Here is an 18,426-nt window from a genome sequence, read left to right as displayed (position 1 = left end):
ACTTGTCTTTGAGTCAGATTGTTGGTTCAAGCCCCACTTGAGACTTGAGTATGTATTCTCAGCTGACACTTCAGTGTTTAGTACTGAAGGAGTGCTGCAACTTCTTTTGGATAAAACATTAAACTGAGACCCCGTTTGCCCTCTCAGGTGGACATAAAGGATCCAATGGCACCATTCAAACAAGAGCAGGGTGTTCTCCCCGTGTCCTGGTCAATATTTATCCCTCAACCAACATCACTAAAAGAGATTTTCTAGTAATGATCTCATTGCTGTTTGTTAAACCTTGCTGTGTGCATATTGGTTGCCAAATTTCCCTATATTACATCAGTGACTGACCCTGTGATAGGCACTATATAAATGCAAGTTTTTCTTTCTTTCTTACCTGTTGAGTTTCAAGGATCCAATGAGTTTCATGTTAGAGATAGCTACCTTAGCAGACACACTGGCATACTGTAACGATCAGAAACACATCATAAAATATTTCATGGCAACTTTGATGAATGTGAAAATATTAGGATGCATCACAGACAAGTAAGATTTTAATAACTGTACTCACGATGTCCAGGACAAAAAGCGGTGCGAGAGATGAATTTGGAAGAATTGCAAATGTATCAATAGCACCATACACTTGAACGGTGATGTTGTTCGATGTGGATTTCAGAACGGGCTGTCGACTGGCATGAAGGTTCATTAGTATCAGCATGTTGGGATAGAGCTTCTCCACCTGGAGACAGGTACAAGCTTATTAATATTTACATCATCTTCCCCTTGGGGACAGGGTACAAAGTGTTATTATCTGGAGACTGTGCCAGGGTGGAAGTGAATAGAGACCGTTAATATCAGGTAACAAAGTATGCAAACCTCATGAAGCACTTACCTGAGGTATCAAAACACCGAAGGTGGATGTGTTTAATCTGATCGGAAGGTGTTTTGGAATCTGAAGAAAACAAAAAGTCAATCAGCCAAAGTTGTTACAGTATTTTGTGTGATTATTTTGTTAAACAATTTGCAAAGGGAAGTGTGACATAGCAGTTATAAATGGAGCATAATCTGGATTTCAAAACCCGTGTGCACTTCTGAGGTTGGATTTGAGTTATTCTGTTCCCAATTGGCCTCACAGATTGTACAGATACTGGCCCAGAGAATTTGGTAAACATTGAAAAGAATACAATATTTCTAAAGAATTTGCTGTCTATGATTAAGTTTAGATTGGTTTAAAGTGATTGATCGTTGATCTTGGTCATGTCCCTCAACCTGCAAACATGAAAAACAAGGAAACAGACTCTGAAAACCACAGAAAAATGGCCAAAATCAGGGATATAATTCTAACATTTATTGCACTCTGGGTATTCAAATCTAATACGTCCATTTTGAACCATTCTTTTCTAACGCTGTGATATAACCTCCACAAATGGAAAATAAAAATGAAGGAAGCTTCACTCTGGAATGTGCTTAATTTCTTTTGCTCTCACACCTGAAGGGATCAACATATTAAGATCACAGCATCAAAATACGATAAATCTTTATTCCGTCTTACCAAGATGTGCAGAAATGAAACTAACATATTCTAAATATGTATTACGCTTCAGATATTGTACTGCCAAAAAGAAATCAAAGGTCATAAGAACATAGGAACATTAAAGCATAAGAAATGAGGAGGAGGAGTAGGTCGTACGGCCACTCGAGCCTGATACACCATTATTTTATACATCAGCTCCACTTTCCTGTCCTATCTCCACATCCTTTGATCCCTTAGTGTCCAAAAATCTATCAATCACAGCCTTGAATACATTAATTGACTGAGTACCTACAGCTCTCTGGGGTAGAGAATTCCAATGATTCACAACACTCTGAGCGAAGAAACATCTCATCTCAATCCTAAATGTCTGACCCCTTATCCTCAGTCCTAAATGACCGACCCCTTATCCTCAATCCTAAATGACTGACCCCTTATCCTCAATCCTAAATGACCAACTCCTTATCCTCAATCCTAAATGACTGACCCCTTATCCTCAGTCCTAAATGACTGACCCTTTATCCTCAATCCTAAATGACCGACTCCTTATCCTCAATCCTAAATGACTGACCCCTTATCCTCAATCCTAAATGACCGACCCTTTATCCTCAATCCTAAATGACTGACCCTTTATCCTCAATCCTAAATGACCGACCCTTTATCCTCAATCCTAAATGACTGACCCCTTATCCTCAATCCTAAATGACCGACTCCTTATCCTCAATCCTAAATGACTGACCCCTTATCCTCAATCCTAAATGACCGACCCCTTATCCTCAATCCTAAATGACCGACTCCTTATCCTCAATCCTAAATGACTGACCCCTTATCCTCAGTCCTAAATGACTGACCCTTTATCCTCAATCCTAAATGACCGACTCCTTATCCTCAATCCTAAATGACTGACCCCTTATCCTCAATCCTAAATGACTGACCCCTTACCCTCAATCCTAAATGACCGACCCTTTATCCTCAATCCTAAATGACCGACCCTTTATCCTCAATCCTAAATGACCGACCCCTTATCCTCAATCCTAAATGACCGACTCCTTATCCTCAATCCTAAATGACCGACCCTTTATCCTCAATCCTAAATGACCGACCCTTTATCCTCAATCCTAAATGACCGACCCCTTATCCTCAATCCTAAATGACCGACCCTTTATCCTCAATCCTAAATGACCGACCCTTTATCCTCAATCCTAAATGACCGACTCCTTATCCTCAATCCTAAATGACCGACCCCTTATCCTCAATCCTAAATGACCGACCCTTTATCCTCAATCCTAAATGACCGACCCCTTATCCTCAATCCTAAATGACCGACCCCTTATCCTCAATCCCAAATGACCGACTCCTTATCCTCAATCCTAAATGACCGACTCCTTATCCTCAATCCTAAATGACCGACCCCTTATCCTCAATCCTAAATGACCGACCCTTTATCCTCAATCCTAAATGACCGACCCTTTATCCTGAGACTAACCCCCCGCCCCAGTTCTAGACTTTCCAGCCAGGTGACACAGCTTCTCAGCATCTACCCTGTCGAGCCCTCTAAAAATTTTATATGTTTCAATGCGATCACCTCTCATTCTTCTAAACTGTAGAGAATAGAGGCCCATTCTACTCAATCAATTTTCACAGGACAGTCCTCGCATCCCAGGATTCAACCTTCATTGCACTCCCTCTAAGACAAGTATATCCTTCCTTAGGTAAAGAGACTAAAACTGTACACAGTACACCAAAGCTCTACATTACAACAGCAAGACTTCCTTACTCTTGTATGCCTACTCCCTTGCATTAAAAGCAAACAGACTATTGTCCTCCTTAATTGCTTGCCTCACCTGCATGATAACTTTCTGTGATTCATAAACAAGATCTCCCAAATCCCTCTGAATACCAACATTTTAATAGATTCTCACCTTTTAAAATTATTCTGCTTTTTTATCCTATCAAAGTGAATAATTTCAAGCTTTAGGCTTGAAAGACATTTTGAAATCTCAGTCAGGAAAACAGAGCAGGTTTGAAAATACATGTTGGGATTTCATTGGACAACTGAGATATGTGGTCCGGTACTGCCTTCTATTTCATCCTTGAGGAGCAACTTGATGTAACAACAATTAGCAAAATACCTTGGGCTGGATTTTCTTCTCCCACCTTCCGGGCTCTGCGATGCTGGCAATAAAGCCTGGCGACCCAACCTGAACCCGACTAGACCCGACTACATGTGTCGGTTTCGGGTCAGGTTGAAGCTCTGAGTCTGGCATTCGGGCTCAGGTCGGGTTGGGCGAGACACTGCTTCCGGGAAATCACAGCATCAGCTTACCCATGGGTCCCCACAACTCCAGCTGCAGGAATAACCTGCTGCCGGAGCAGATGAAGGAGATTCATGGTGGGTCGGGTCGGGCGCAAAAAGAATTATAGGGCTCAGGCCTGGTTCAGGTTGGCTGTGGTTGGGGTGGGCCCAGGTCGGGTTTTAATTTTATACCCAAGCCAGGCTTTAGCTGGCAATGGCATCAGCTGCTTGTGCCCAGGCGCTGGCTCCATTTTTAAAGGACAGCCAGCCCTGCCACTCATTTAAATTTTTAAAGGAATAAGCCCCACAATGTACCGCATTCGGAGCAGTTGCCCCTTCCCCCCCAATAACAATTAAATGTGATATTTGCCCTCTTCCCCCCCACCCCGCCCCCCAAAACTCTTGCCTTCAAGACTTGACCTTTCCCCCTCCAAACTGATCAAAGTGCAGCCGTCACCCCTTCCCACCCTCCCCTACAATAGTAATTGACATTTAACCCCATTCTCCCCTCCCCCCCCCCCCCCCCCCCACTGCACAAAAACTCATAAGTTCCCCCATTCTCCACCATAGTGGCGCCAGCTTTCCCTAGTCCGGAAAATGAAGGCGCGTGAGTGCCGGCCGCTACTCAGAAGTTTGTGGCACGAAGGTTAAATCGCTGTTGATTTTATTGAAATGTATTCATTTGATTAATTTAAATATGTTAAGCTGGGTCCTGTCACCCAGTGGCGGGGGGCTTGCTGCCATGGAGGCTTGCTGCTACCTGGAAAATCAGGCCCTGCCGTCGGGCTCCGTGGCGGGCCTCGGCTGGAATGAAATTCCAGTGCCCCCAGATAGGAATCCGACGTTGGAATCTCAGTTACATCAAGGCCATTGAGTCTACAGTCGCCGAGTGAAAAAGATAGGGCTGGAGAAAGGGGTACTGAACATTCAAGATTTGAGTTCTTATGTTTTATTGATATTGAAAACTTGCTGAAAACTTCATAACTCATACGTCATGAAATACAGAAGTAGTTTTAAAAACACAGTTTTTGGATCTGGTTTACATGTTTTGAAGTTTTAGCCAGCCGACTCAAATGGGACCATCCAGTCCAAATTCAGACTAATGGCTCCCTGAGAATCATCCCCATTCCAGCTATTTGGCAGCACAAACAGATGTTCCTCCAGTGATGGAGCCTTCCAATGACTGGCAACATTCCATTCCAAAAACTCATCCAGTCTGTGAGGATGTGGAATTTGAATGAGAACACTGTGTCCTCTGAACAAGAGACCAATACTTCAGGATCTACACTGGTTGTGAACAAATGGAACGAACAGTCTACGTACCATATTATCAGTGATGTTCATACGCAAGGCTCCAGCTTCATAATAGGCAAATCCTGCTGAATTAGCAAAGAAGTCCGACAGTCCCAAGTACATCATGTATTTAGCTTGTTTGGAGAGGCTAACTGGGGGTGGACGGAAGGGAGGTTCTTTATGTTGTCCCACTCTATAAAATTGACCCTATAAAAATGATTTGATACATCAAACGTCAGGTATGCAATACATATCAACAGAGATGACAGATTATTGTTCTCAGAGGTTCTAGGTTATTGGGGAGGCATGTTTCCAGAACTGACATTTCATTTTGTTCACATATCTATTCAGCCTTTTTCAAGTTCCTGTGTACAAATTATCTTCCGAGATCGCTGAGCCAGTGGCAGAAAATACAGCAAAGGGAGTAATGACAGGAGCAGATGGATCAGAAACGGCCGAAGGGACAGACCCTATATCCCTTATTGGCTAGAATCCAAATCACACTTCATTCAGATAATTACATCTGACATTACTGTGTAGTTTTTGAGAGTACTCACCCTACAAGCCAAACAACAAAACTCAGGAAAACTGAGGAAAAGCTTTCAATAAAACAACACAGGCCCCCATAATGTTGACGACACATAAAAATAAGGGATTTCTGAAAAACAGCCTTGAAAAATGTCCTGTGCCCAAGGGTCACATTTCAAGGCAAAATGTAAAGTACACTCACCCACACACTCATGCAGTCACATCAGGAATCAGTAGATACCTTAAAATCCAGGTCCATGAAGGTGTTTGTTATTGCAATTGGATTAACCAGGGAATAGTCAATCTCAGCATATTTGTCAATGCGGGAAGAGACTGGGAACATAGAGGGAAAGATCATTAAATATCAGACTGGGCTTCACAAAGTTAAAAAATTATTGTCTTTGAATTGGTCACATATTTTCTAAAAATTATGAACTTCTAAAGTACACAGCTTTGGATCTCTCAGTAATTCTGCCAATGTCCTAGTGGGTTAAGGAGTTGTCTAGATTAATGTTGAGCTACACCAACCTGAAAGATCCCAGGTTTGATTCCCAGTCTGTGCTCAATTATCTGATCTGGGCCCGAGTAACAGTCAGGACTGCAGTGAGTTGGACATTCCTTCAGCTCAATGTCAAAAAGAAACAAAATCAACATTGCTGCCCTGTTTGCCCCCGAGATGAGTTTTTTTTTACTCCATATCTGATCCATTGCCAAGACTACATTCTTCCACCTCTAGAACACAGCTCTCTTACTCCCCACTGCTGCTGAAGCCCTAGTCCATCCCTTTGTCACTTTCAGCATCGATCTCTTAAATGTTCTCTTCACCAGGCTCCTCGCTTCCAACCTTCACAGATTTCAGTTAATTCAGAACTTCATTCCATGTTGTCTCCTGCACACTCATCACCAAGCTCCATTGGCTCCCTGTACTCCAGTTAATCACTTCAAGATCCTTGTCCTCATCTTCAAACCCCTGCATGTCCTTGCTGTTTCCTGCTTTAGTGACCTTCCCTTTCAGCACCTCCCAGCCTTCCTTCTCTGATCCTCTGACTCTACATTATTCCTGGTTCTGTATTCCCTCTCTTAACTCTTAACCACAATGCCCCACTTTCAGAATTCTCTCAAAAAACGTTATCTGACCAACGCCATCATTGCCTTCAAAATCGTACTAAAAACCCACCTCTAACTCAGTAAAGGACAGGTGTCAGCCTTGGCTTGGTGGTAGTACACGTGCCTCTGAGTCCGAAGGAGAGAATGCTGCATTGTCAGAGGTCCCAGGGGTGAGATGTTAAACCAAGGCTCCAGCTGCCACATCAGGCGGGCATAAAAGATCCCATAGCACTAATTGAAAGAAAAGGGAGGGAGTCCTCCCTGGCATCCTGGCCAACACTTATCTCTCAGCTACCATGAAAAAACGAATGATCTGGTTGTTATCTCATTGCTGTTTGTGGGATCCTGCTGTGTGAAAATTGGCTGCCATGTTTTCTACATTACAAAAGTGACTACACTCAAAAGTATCTAATTAGTTGTAGAGTGTTTTGCGATGTCCTAAAGCCATGAAAGATGCCATATTAATTTCATAATTTCCTGATTTCTTTTCTTCCACTGGAGGGAAAATGGAAGGGGAATGATTTCCATTCGGAGAGGAATAAGAAACAGTCATCCTAATGGGAGTTTCTTATCAAAAGCCAACCTATAGATAGATGCACCTTTCAATACTGAACTGAACCATACAGACCAGAGAGATTTGAGGTTCTCAGTTAGCTGAACTCAGCTGGAGAATTTTAGTCAACAATCTAGACTGGTGGGGGAGAAATCAGCCAGGATTCCTGCTCTTGATAACTATCCAGTGATTCATGCTGGTTAAGTGAGGTTAGGATTGGGCCCAGCAGTTTTTGTTTCTGTTTTCCAGCTTTTGCAGTTTATTTTCTTTTTTTTATATATGTGACATCTGTCTAAGGTGAAAATCTAGCCACAGGAGGACAAAGTATCTCCTGCATGAGGCTTTGGAAGATCGTTGGTGGAGTGGTGAAAAATAAAGCAACCTACTCTTCATGTTCTTCAGATGTTGTTCCAGTCCATTGATTGCATTGGAGACTTTTGGACAAATCTGTATCAAAAATAAAGTAAATGGCAATTAGAAGATTGACAGATACTTGACCCAGCCCAGGGTTTGAAGGGTTTGTAATGTGAGTTCACTGTTGTTGTACAAACAGGCAGCTGAATTATTTGATGTGCAATTGGATACGAAGAGTTGTACCTCTCGGTTAAGAGAAGAGCGAATGGGGTTCTCCAGGGAACTGGAGAAGAGATTGTACAGCCAGCTGTAAAATAAAAAAGTTACATTTGGTTAAAATAAATTTGCACCATCTGTACAGCAGTCTCTTAAAAATTAGGTGGCATTCAAAGTAATTCTCAATATGCAGCAAATCTCACAGGTAAGTGAGGGTTTATGTTTGAAATTAAAGTCACCAAATGGTTTATTAGCTGCCCTTCATGCGACTAAGGCAGTTGATTTCATCATTAAACCTCCATAAATCCCAATGAGTGATAATCTTCAGATTAAACCTAACAAAACCCAGAAACATCAATGTCAATAATCCCAAGAAACACTTCATTTACTGTATACACTGGCCAGCATCATCAGTACTGGAAACACTCTCAGTTGTCTGCGGTTATTTAAAGAAAAAATAAGAACTTGCATTTATATAGCGTCTTTCACAGTCTCGGGATGTTCCAAAGTGCTTCACAGTCAATTAATTAGTTCTGAAGTGTATTTGCTGTTGTAATGTAGGAAATGTGGCAGCCAATTTGTGCACAGCAAGCTCCCACAAATGCCCATGAGATGAATACAGGTCATCTGTGTGTTTATAAGTGATGTTGTTTGAGGCATGAAGATTGGTGAGAACTCCCCTGCTCTTCTTCAAAGAGTGCCGTGGGATCTTTCGCACCCATCTAAGAGGGCAGACATCTCAGCTAAAAGATAGCATCCCTGATAGCCTGTGAGTCAGATTAGTGCAGCAATTACCTTGGTGCCATCACGGGACCTCTGCCTGTAAACCGAAACTCTCAGGCGTTCCTCCTGTGTCTGCTTAGCAGAACAGGTCAGAACTTACACAGGGGTTTTTAATGTGAATTGCCTAGTGACCCTGCCAAGAACCTTAACCACAGCAACACACAAACAAAACCTGCTGAATCCTTTGAATTTCTCCATGGCTAATTCTTTTTTAAGGTACCAGTAGAGGGCCTCATGCATCAGAGTCCAGAATGGGTCTGGGGCCCCTTGGACATTCAGTTCAGGAATCAGGAACTGGAGGCCTTGAGCAGGGCTGTGAAAATTGCTGGGATAGTAGAAAAATATACTGACAGTGGGAGTCAGGCAGCCCAGCTACTGGAAACAGCAGGGACGGGATTCAGTGAGAAAAACTGTAACAATTATAAGGAAATGGACAAGGCTAAGAGTAACAGTTGTAGGATTGAGCTGAGGGCCAAGACTGGCCAGGAGGAGGAGGAACGTGACCATAAAAACACATCTTAAAAATAGAGGAGAAGGAACAAATTTGCATTTATCCAGTGCCGATCACATCCTCAGGACATTCCAAAGTGCTTCACAGCTAATGAAGTAGTCTTTGAAAGGCAGTCACTGTTGTAATATGGCAGCCAATTAACACACAAGATCCCAGAAACAATAATGAGGTAAATTAGCAGATCCACTGTTAATTGAGGAAAGATCAGATCAGAATTGTCTCTGATCCTGTCCCCTGCTGCCAAATAGCTGACCACCAATCACTGTCTAGGCTCAAATGAGGAATGATCAATTGAGCAAGCTTCTGGGAGGAGGAGGAGAGAGAGGGAGAGGAGGAACTTGTGCAGGGGACAGGTGAATGTGTGTCTTTCCTTAAGGACTGTGCCCATTACCTGCCTCCTCCATGAAATGTGATGTCTAAGCTGCCAACATTGGCTGTGCAGCCAGCACTGTGCACTGCAGGGCGGCCAGTAGCATCCCGGGTCATTCCTATTGCCTCTGATATTGACAATCTGCTTACGGACAAGTCAAACGAGCCACTGTCTGATCTGTAGAGACAAACACACAGGAGCAGTCACAAGACATTAGATGGAGAAATGATACACTATATGACAGACTGATAAATGAACTGAGTCCCCATGGCAAAGCCCGTTCTCAATGCCCCAGCTAAGTGTGAAGTATTACGTTCCACCCTGTGACAGGATGGGGGATTGGATTGTGAGGAGCATTTATGTGAATTGGGCACTCTTATAGTATTACATAGTATTTACAGCACAGAAACAGTCCATTCAGACCACCTGGTCACTGGTCTTTATCACACCCTTTCAGCATGTAGTTACAGCGATAATGGAGTTGTTGACTAATGGCAGATATCTATCTCCATGAATCAGTCTGCAACAGACCCAGACACGAGATGATGGAGAGCTTTGGGAAACGTAGGTCCAAAGTCATCTGTTCCTCCCAAGCATACTGACCTTACCATGTCAAGTCTCAAATTACTCATACACTGTATCCCAAAATGTTATTTCCAAAAAGAAATCTATGTAATTTGCATTTGAATGAATCAATACTGTTTTCACCATCTTCCGAGGGAGCCTGTTCCAGAGATTGACCTCTCACTCACTGAAACAGCAGCTCTGATATTGATGGGAGTGGGCTGTGGAGACAGGGCACAGAGTTTTGGATGGAAAACCTGGATCTCCACAGCAGCATCTTTTCTCCTCGATAGATTCCCCGTCTGGAAGTCAACCTGATTGACAGGCTTGGGTTTCAGTCTGATGGGAGGACTCCGGAGCTGGCTGTAACCACAGGTACAGAGCCTGTAGCTACTACTGGGAGCGTGTGGAGTCCGATCCCTGACCCTGAGGGTAGTGTTTAATGGGGAGGTGGAGCTTGGGGGCTGGGACGGGGTGCACTCCTGCTCCTGGATCACAAGGCGTACTGTAAAAGCACTTACTTTCTCCCCAAGGCTGTCTGTCATCAGCTCCCTTCAGCTGCTGGGTTTCCCCCAGGCCTGGGAATTCCAGCCAGCCTGGGTTAAACCTGCAACTCAGAGGCTGCCAGCTTCATTAAAAATAACCGGTCTCTTGGGAGTATGTTGCCTGCCTTCCCTCTGTCCCATCTCTGTTAAACCTGGAAGTGGATGTCTCAGGGACAGGTTGGGGATGGGTTTGAACTGTTTTTTGTTTTTTTGATAAAATTCCTCCCATTGTTTCCACAGGTTAGTTTTGAATTTATCTCCCTTCAAGTACAGGCCGTATCTGTAAACAGTTCAGCTGCCCACCTTTACAACCAGAGTCAAGAAAATAAATCAGAAAAAGCAACTTAAAAATAATACACAATGTAGATGATTGATGGTGACTCTGTGCAATTGTGTAAAACGAGTGTTAGGGAGTGGACAGGCTGTTTTATGTCTCTCTTATCATTGACTTCAATGAAAGTCCTGGGAGGGATGTAAACAGGCTGCGAGCTCGCCATCACCCATTTTACAATATTGCACAAAGTCTACCCCACACTTTCCAAATGCACCTTCCAATGTGGGACTAAACCATACACAGTAGGAAGGCCCAAAATCCAATTGCTGGCCAGCACTGTGTTAAATGATGGGAGCTGGGCAGTAGTGGCAAATTGGGCTGTGTGCACCCTGGAGGGGATAAAATCAGCCAGGTTACCACTCCTGATCAGTGTTCAACCCTCAGGGGCCTTTTGGATGAAGTACAAGAGGGTTGACAGCACCAAGGAATGAATCAGCCCCTTCAGGAGGGGTCAGAAGGAAAATGATTAAAAAATAAAACAAAGACTAAATACTTACATAAAATGATACTTCACTCTCCAGTTTCCACTTATGTGTATGTAGGCATTGTCAATGGAGAGCTTAATGCCTGTCCCCGCAGAGAATGCTATTGCAGACTGAGGCAGACCAAAATCTGTAATGCGCATTCTGTAAAGACATTTACACAGGTTATTGTTTAATTCTCATCACAGCTGTGGGCAGGGTCTGAGTGCAGTGAGTTACGTGGAATAGAAAGTTTAAGGAGGTCACAATTGTTATAATGTTATTTCCAGAAATATTAACTTAAAAGCAAATTCACCCTAGCATTAAAATGCAGCTTAATTTGTTCAATGCCATTACACAAGATCCTACTAATTTCTATTACCTTCCCAATAAATCCTCCAAGGCAGGATCCATAATATTAGGCTTAATATCAACTGCTGATGTACTGGGTACATTTCCTGTAATGTCGACATAACATAAACCTACTGGTACACCTCACTATGTTTTCTCCCCTGTTAGTTACAGATTTGGCTGGGAGTATAAGAAGGAACACGCAGGTGAACATTAGAAATCTCTGGAGGAAGTATATTACACAAAACAGCTTTAACGCTCAATGACTTTGATTTAACAAGAACTATTCGGGGGAAGAGATGGCTGAAAGCTGAGTTGGTGAATTACCCCATGATTGAGGTGAATTAGAATATCCTGTCTTCGTGACAGTGCTGTCCTATTTAAATGCTGGCGTCTTCCTTTTTTTTATTCATTCATGGGATGTGGGCATCGCTGGCTAGGCCAGCATTTATTGCCCATCCCAAATGGCCCTTGAAAAGGTGGTGGTGAGCTGCCTTCTTGAACTGCTGCAGTCCATGTGGGGTAGGTACACCTACAGTGCTGTTAGGAAGGGAGTTCCAGTATTTTGACCCAGCAACAGTGAAGGAACGGCGATATAGTTCCAAGTCAGGAAGGTGTGAGACTTGGAGAGGAACTTGCAGGTGGTGATGTTCCCATGCATTTGCTGCCCTTGTCCTTCCAGTGGGTAGAGATCGCGGTTTTGGAAGGTGCTGTCGAAGGAGCCTTGTTGCGTTCTTTGTTCTAAAGAAAGAATTTGTATTTTCATGTCCTTAGGACATCTCAAGGTGCTTTACAGCCAATGAAATACTTTGCACATGTAGTCCCTATTGTAATATTGGAAACACAGCAGCCAATTTGCACACAGCAAGATTCTATAAACTGCAACATGGTAATGACCGGATAATCGGTTTTTAGTGCCAGGTTGGCTTTTACTTCCATCTGAGAGGGTAGGTGGGGCCTCAGTTTAACGTCTGATCCGAAAGACAGCACCTCTGACAGTGCAGCACTTCCTCAGTACTGCACTGGAGTGTCAGCCTGAATTTTGAGCTCAAGTCTCTGGAGTGGGACTTTACTACCTTCTGTGTCAGAATCAAGAGTGCTACAAACTGATACATGGTTGACACCCTGCATAATGAAGCATAGGCTGATCCTTGGTCTCCAGTGAAGTAGAGGTAGAGGCCACCTCCCTCTCCTGATAATTAAATGACTGGGCTAGTTTCCCGGAGCAAAACTCCCAGAAGCCCAGCTCCTGGTCTCAGGCAGCAGAAACTCATGCAGCTCCTCTTTGTTTAATTGTTACTGGCGAATTTCCTGTGACTGGCTCCAATGCACCACCTAGACAAGCAGGAAGAACGATGACAGTGAAATCCAATACATTGGAAAAATAATGGAAAAAGGGCCAAAAAGAGTGTGACAGAATATTCAAAACCAACCATTGTAGAGCAGCACATTACAGTCTGTTCAACTACATTGCCAAATCAGGAGCATAGGAACAGGAGGAGGCCATTCAGCCCTCGAGTCTGTTCCAGCGATTCCATCAGATCATGGCTGACCTGTATCTCAACTCCATTTCCACACCTTTGTTCCATATCCCTTGATACCCATACCTATCAAAAAAAAACTATCTACCTCAGCCCTGATAGCTACAATTGTTTCTCAGTTTCTGCGCCACAGCCTTTTGGAGAGAGAGACTGGCTTTATGGTTTCTGATTTCATTTCTAAATGGCTTGGCTCTAACTTCCTCGTTTTTGATTCCCTCACCAGAGGAAATTTTTTTTAATCTACTATATTGAATCCCGTTATCCAATCCCTTTAAACTCATCGATCAGAACTCTCCCCAATCTTCCATCTTCAAGGGAATACAAGCTAAATTTATGCAATCTATCTTCATAATTTAACCCTTTTGCCCTGATATTATTCTGGTGAATCTGCACTGCACCTCCTCCAAGGACAATAAATCCTTCCTGAGGCACGGTGCCCAGAACTAATGCAGTACTGTCGATGGGGGTCTGACCAGGTGTGGGTTGTCACACTGAAGCTGTGTCATTGTCTGGCTCGGCAACATCCTGAATACTGTGCTCAGTTCTGGTCACTGAGTCACAAGCAATACCCAAGCAATGGAAATAGTGCAGGGCAGGGCCAAGATGCTGATCTCAAGCGTCAGAAGACTGTTTATTAGGAAAGGTTAGGAAAGTTTAAACTATTCAGCCGAGGTAATCAGGCGGAGTGAACATGGTTTTGTGAAAGGGAAATCATGTTTAACCAATTTATTGGAGTTCTTTGAAGAAGTAACATGTACTGTTGATAAAGGGGAACCAGTGGATGTATTGCACTTAGATTTCCAGAAGGCATTTGATAAGGTGCCACATCAAAAATTATTGTGGAAAATAAAAGCTCATGGTATAGGGGGGGGTAACATATTGGCATGGATAGAAGATTGGATAGCTAACAAGAAACAGAGAGTAGGCATAAATGGGTCATTTTCTGGTTGGCAAGTTGTAACGAGTGGTGTGCTGCAGAGATCAGTGTTGGGGCCGCAACAAATTATATAAATGACTTGGTGAAGGGACCCAAGGTATGGTTGCTAAATTTGCTGATGACACAAAGATAGAAAGTAAGTTGTGAAGAGGACATAAGGAGGCGACAAAGGGATATAAATAGGTTATAAAAGCCAAATACTGCGGATGCTGGAAATCTGAAATAAAAACAAGAAATGCTGGAACCACTCAGCAGGTCCGGCAGCATCTGTGAAAAGAGAAGCAGAGTTAACGTTTCGGATTCCGATGAAGGGTCACTGACCCGAAACGTTAACTCTGCTTCTCTTTTCACAGATGTTGCTGGACCTGCTGAGTGGTTCCAGCATTTCTTGTTTTTATTTATTATATAAATAGGTTAAGTGAGTGTGCAGTGATCTGGCAAATGGAGTATAACGTGGGAAAGTGGGAAATTGTTGGAGGAGGTAACATAAATAGGAACTTCACAGAAAGAGTGATCAACACCCGGAATTGCTTGCTGGGTAGGATGTAGAAGGTCTGGAATCACTCAAGAGGTAGTTAGTTATATTTGGTTTGTCTGGAGCAGCCTTCAGGGGCCGTATGTTCTACTCCTACATCTCTTTATTTGATATGCTCTAATGGGAGGATCATAGGTTTCTACGGAAGGATAAGCTAGATGCCTTAAATGGCTTCCCTGGTCTGTGCATATCTATGTGAATCAATTTACCTTTTATCTCATTCCTCTCCTTATACATATAATGGGTGTAAGGACAGGAGTGACTTGCACATGTGATAGAGGTGTCTGCATAACAATGATATAATCATTTGCCTGGCGGGAGCAGATTCAATAGTAGCTTTCAAAAGGAAATTGGAATCATAATTGAAAAGGAAAATTCTGCAGAGCTTTGAGGGAAAGAGCAGGTGGGGTGGGACTAATTGGAAAGTTGTTTCAAAGAGCTGGTCCAGGCACAACGGGCTAAATGGCTGCTTTTTTTTGCTGTGAGATTCTATGATTTCTTGTTGATTTTTGTCTTATTCGAAAACCTCTTATTTTCACAAGCTGTGAGTCTAATGCACATTACAGGGCTGGGGAAAGGATTCCTTTCATTTGTTCTGACCCAAATTGGTGGGTGGTCCACTTCTAGCTGCAAGTGTGTGTGCAATTTCTGCCCACCGTACTGGGGACTTGGTAACCATTTATCACCTGAGAAACAGACACAACGCGACCAGATTTCTAGATCATTCAAAAATGAATGTGGTCAATTTGGAGCAAATTATCCTCAAACATTTTCCTGGAGAACACTGCACTCACTTACCCTGTGATTTTGTATTGGATGTGGCCAATCACAGGCACGTGTGTGCTGCCGCTGACGTCTGGAATCTGAATCTCCCGCAGTTTCTGTTGCAACACCTGGATCCCGACCTGCCGACCTGCACGACAAACCAGATGCTAGAGAACACCAGAGCCTTCCAGTATACACTGGAGGACAAACCAGTCAACACATGCTCTCAGCCACACAACAATACACAATCTCCTCAGCTACTGGTTGTTACTGGGAACTGGAACATCTTATACTCCCCACATCATCTGCTCCACTGGAAACTCCTGTGTGAGTCCTGTAAGGCCCCTGGCATTGCCACATATCATGATGCTGCCAAGCCACTTGTAGCTTTGTGCTAGGGAAAAGTGTGGGGATATGTTTCAAGGACCATTACATACAAGTACACAGAGTTAACACTGGTGTAAACATTGACCATGAGGCACACATGGCTAATCAGGAATCCCAATGTGGCATTTCTGGTTAGTAAATTAACAATGAGTAATAGGCATGTTGGACTTGGGATTATAATACTCATATTCTCATGTAAACTTCAACCTTTTTAGGCATTTGTTGGTAAAATGGTAACAATGCGGCACAGTGGCGCAGTGATTAGCACCGCAGCCTCACAGCTCCAGGGACCCGGGTTCAATTCTGGGTACTGCCTGTGCAGAGTTTGCAAGTTCTCCCTGTGTCTGCGTGGGTTTCCTCCAGGTGCTCCGGTTTCCTCCCACATGCCAATGACTTGCAGGTGATAGGTTAATTGGCCATTATAAATTGCCCCTAGTGTAGGTAGGTGGTAGAGAAATATAGGGACAGGTGCAGATGTGGTAGGAATATGGAATTAATGTAGGATTAGTATAAGTGGGTGGTTGATGGTCAGCACAGACTTGGTGGGCCGAAGGGCCTGTTTCTAAACTAAACTAGACATGAAAAGCAGGGTGTGTGAGAGTTTTTGATCATTGTGAGAGATACTTCCTTGGTTACTGAATGATGCTAGATTTCAGTAAATATATACATGTTAAGTATGTTCATCTGTATTGGGTATAAATTGAGTGCCTTTGGATAAAATGGTGTTGCAATAGCCACATGTGGTTAGTCAGCTATTTCTATTGGACGACACTGGATTTGTACATGACAACATAGATTAGTCCACATGAGTGTGTTTGGTTCTGTGCATTGGATCCACGCACAGCAATCCATGTTAGTGCCCACAAATACACCTTGGTGCCACTTGATGAGATCATTATACATCAGTAAAGACAATTACACAATAATATCCATTTGTGTACACTACTTCATATGAATACAATCATAAACTGTACTATCACAAATGGCATTTATATAATAATCCTCAGGTCAAACAGATATTTTGGATATGGTTAATTGTAGAGAAGGTTTTTGAAAGCAGAGAGTTCGGAGGTACAGCAGAGTGATTTAAGGGGAAAGTTCCAGGGGCTGGGGCAGGAATGTAGTCGCTGCAAGTGTAGCCACCAGTTGAAGGTAGGAGATGATGTGGAGTAAAAAGTCAGAGGAGCGAAGAGTGCAAGAGGAGACAGAAATGCGAGGTTGCGCATGGATAATGGCAGTAATATTCTGAGTTAAGTTGCAAATATAGAGAATAGACGAGCATTAGAGAAATTAAGCCTCACAGTGATAGAAGCATGGATTAGAGATTCACCAGCAGTGAGAGAGAAGTAGGGGCAGGGATGGATGATATTTTGAGGTGAAAGGTCATCCTGGTGGTGCAATGGATGCAAGCAACAAACCAAATTTCAGAATCAAACTCTGCACATTGGATTTAGCCCGAGGGCAATAGGGGATGTTGATGGATTTGTAAGCACAAGTATCTAGGATTACATGGGACCTGATCAGGATTGCTTCAGGTTTGGACAAGATGTCAACATTGGGGAAATATTAGCACACCGTCACTTTAAAAAAAAGGTCATATATGTTAAAATACGTTTCTAAATCCAACTGCTTGAGAGTGAAGTTCACTCTGTTAGAGCTGATACATAGCCAAGTGTAGCAGTTTGAATAGTGACACCGTAATTGCTCATAGTCTTTCAACCCTTACACAAGAAAAGCAGAGTGGTAGACTAATAGATTTATCCACACTTACCATAGTCCAAGGCTTTCTGTGTTACTCTCACTTTCAATCCTGGGTTTGTACACAAGGTGTGCGAAGAGAATAACAGGACAGTGACTGTCACAATCCAGATCATCTTCACAATCCAGATCATCTTCACCATCACTTCGACTGTTAATGCGGAAGTAGCAAAGAAATGTTATTTTCACTTTTAGTCATCTGAGAGTTTGGTTCACTTTCTCAGCGTTGGCGTGAATGCCTCCGGCTGAACTTCTGCCCCCACATCCTCTCTATCACAAAGACTGCTTATGTCCACCACTTTAACATCTCTTGTCCTGACACATCTGTCACTGAAACCCTTAGTCACCTCCAGACTCATTTATTCCAACAATCTCTTGACTGGCCTTCTTTCCTCCACTCTCTCTAAAGTTCAGCTCATCCCACTTACCCATCACTTCTGCCCTCGTGTACTAACATTGGCAGCCAGTCCACAATGTGCCTCAAATTCATTCTAATTCCTGTTTTTATATCCCTCCACCCTCTCAATCTTTGTAATTTCTTAATGACCTGCAACATGTCCCCACCAGCCCCCTCCCCCTTCAGTTCCTCTAATACTTGCCTGTTGTGAAAACCTGCTCCCTTTACAGGTGACTGTTATGCCTTCAGCTACCTAGATCCCACTCTCTAAACCTCTCTGCCTCCCACTCCTCTTTTAAGACCCTCCTTAAAACCCACCTCTTT

General features: G+C 43.2%; 1 protein-coding gene across 1 annotated transcript in view; it reads right to left on the bottom strand.

Moving 5' to 3' along the window:
- Window positions 1-18,176, bottom strand: part of LOC137378034 (bactericidal permeability-increasing protein-like) — a 38,474-nt gene extending 20,298 nt beyond the window's left edge. Inside the window, exons 1-12 of the mRNA XM_068048075.1 lie at window positions 18,134-18,176; window positions 17,719-17,856; window positions 15,594-15,708; window positions 11,468-11,596; window positions 9,549-9,704; window positions 7,891-7,954; window positions 7,680-7,740; window positions 5,875-5,966; window positions 5,136-5,312; window positions 878-937; window positions 557-724; window positions 383-450 (exon numbers count right to left, since the gene is read on the bottom strand). Coding sequence (XP_067904176.1) covers window positions 383-450; window positions 557-724; window positions 878-937; window positions 5,136-5,312; window positions 5,875-5,966; window positions 7,680-7,740; window positions 7,891-7,954; window positions 9,549-9,704; window positions 11,468-11,596; window positions 15,594-15,708; window positions 17,719-17,856; window positions 18,134-18,137 — 1,232 coding nt within the window. The 5' untranslated portion in view covers window positions 18,138-18,176. The remainder of the gene's footprint in view (window positions 1-382; window positions 451-556; window positions 725-877; window positions 938-5,135; window positions 5,313-5,874; window positions 5,967-7,679; window positions 7,741-7,890; window positions 7,955-9,548; window positions 9,705-11,467; window positions 11,597-15,593; window positions 15,709-17,718; window positions 17,857-18,133) is intronic.
- Window positions 18,177-18,426: the final 250 nt, after the last annotated feature.

The sequence above is a fragment of the Heterodontus francisci genome, chromosome 16, assembly GCF_036365525.1.
Source record: "Heterodontus francisci isolate sHetFra1 chromosome 16, sHetFra1.hap1, whole genome shotgun sequence".
NCBI classification, from domain to species: Eukaryota; Metazoa; Chordata; class Chondrichthyes; order Heterodontiformes; family Heterodontidae; genus Heterodontus; species Heterodontus francisci.
This window is presented reverse-complemented; position numbering and strand designations above follow the sequence as displayed.